The sequence below is a fragment of the Lactuca sativa genome, chromosome 8 (assembly GCF_002870075.4).
Source record: "Lactuca sativa cultivar Salinas chromosome 8, Lsat_Salinas_v11, whole genome shotgun sequence".
Classification (NCBI taxonomy): domain Eukaryota; kingdom Viridiplantae; phylum Streptophyta; class Magnoliopsida; order Asterales; family Asteraceae; genus Lactuca; species Lactuca sativa.
In genome coordinates, this window is record NC_056630.2 from 122124177 (window position 1) to 122125947 (window position 1771).

At 34.7% G+C, this 1771-nt stretch overlaps 1 protein-coding gene across 1 annotated transcript; it reads right to left on the reverse strand.

Annotated features, from left to right (window-relative positions):
- Window positions 1–734: 734 nt before the first annotated feature.
- LOC111913931 (nicotinamidase 2) lies at window positions 735–1569 on the reverse strand. Its single transcript, XM_023909649.3, has one exon. It carries the CDS (start codon window positions 1407–1409, stop codon window positions 819–821), a length of 591 nt encoding a protein of 196 aa, XP_023765417.1. The 5' UTR covers window positions 1410–1569; the 3' UTR covers window positions 735–818.
- Between the last annotated feature and the right edge of the window lie 202 nt (window positions 1570–1771).

Genomic DNA, 1771 nt, shown 5'->3' on the forward strand with positions numbered 1-1771 from the left:
TGGTAATGTTTATATTTTGAGTATTTGAGTGTGCTTAATGTACAGAGAGATAAAGGGGGAGGTAACAACACATTTTTTTTTTAGTTATTGAAATATAGAAAAATAGAAAAAGAAAATAATAGGGGCAAATCTGTCATTTGAAAAAAGTTTAAAGTAAATTAGACCAAATTTGCAACAAAATGAAAAGTTTGGACCTCTGGTGCTAGTCCAAATCTTTTTGGACAAAAATGACAATTTTAAGCTAAACACATGGACCATTTGTGTAGTTTAGTCTTACAACAAAAATGTTTAAATCAGTACCAACATAGAAACAATAAAATAACAACTTATGAAATTCATTAATTCACTTTTTATTTTGACAATTATTTTGATATAGCAAGTAGAGATATCTATAGAAAAATCCTAAACTTTTGAAAAAAATTTCAAAAAAATTCTAATTTTTTTTTTTTGAACATAAAAATCTCATTATTTTGAAAAAAAAAAATCATATAATCTATCATTTGTTTTTAAAATTTAAAAAATGAATTTTTCGTAATTTAGGATAATTTAAGACTTTTCTGTTTAAAAAAAAAACTTTTAAGAGTTTATTAAAAATTTTCCTAAAAATTTAGGACTTTCCTATAGATCTAAGATGAGTATGCACGTCTTATTTATATAAAATATATGATTGGTACAACAAAGTAACTGATCAAATCCACTTAAACTGCAAAAAACAAACTAATCTACCCTTGCTATTTATTAAGTGTAATGACATAAAATGTCCTCATCTTATTTATTTATAGACCTTAGGATAAAATGCTGGTGATGGCAAGAAACGATTACATAGAAGATAAAAAAGCAGTTTGAAGGGTTTTACAATCAACCAGATAGGCAAACCCGTAAGCCATATTCATCAACGTCGCCTGATGCAGCTCCTCCGACGAAGTCGCCGTAGCATCAGTTGAGAAAAACACCCTAAACCCTCTCACAAAAGCTTCCCTCGCCGTCGTTTCACAACACAGATTCGTCATCACACCTGTCACGATCACCTCCTCCACTCCCATATCCTTCAGCCGCTCCTCCAGCTGCGTTCCTCTAAACCCACTATATGTGTTCTTCTCCACAACCAATTCCTCCTCCCGCCGCCCAATCTCCGGCATCAGCTCGGAATCCGGCGTTCCGTCGATGATCAGATCGTTGCCCCACCACTCCCCAAGCATGGCGTGATCGGCAGGGGACTTGTGGCAGTGGCGAGTGAAGATGACCGGGATGGAAGCACGGCGGCAGGTATTGATGGTTGTCGTGATTGATGGGATTATTGGTTTGGCGATGGAGGAGAAGTGGTTCTGCATATCGATTACTAACAAGACGGAGGTTTTGGGGTTAGGGTTTTGGTTTCTGATTTGGTATTTCTTGTAGGAAGAAGCCATTGATGTGGTGATGACTAATACCGAATCGAATATAATTAATTGAAAATAGCTATGGGAAGGAATTATGTGGAAGAGCCTGGACAAAACTTTTATGGAGAATAGAGGAGAGTCTGAAAGGGTGCTATCCTGTTACTTAGGCCATTCATAATGGGATTTTTGCAGCGTTTAATAGAATAAATATGAATATAATAAAAAGGAGAGAGAGTAGGGTTGAATAGACATGTAACGGTTCAATGGATTTGTAACGAAAATTTATCAATTTTTTAAGAATTTAAATGAATGTATTTATTCTCTTTTCTACTTGGCATTCCATACAACTCTTCATAGGTTTAATCCATTGGAGATGACCTTAGTTTAGAGTT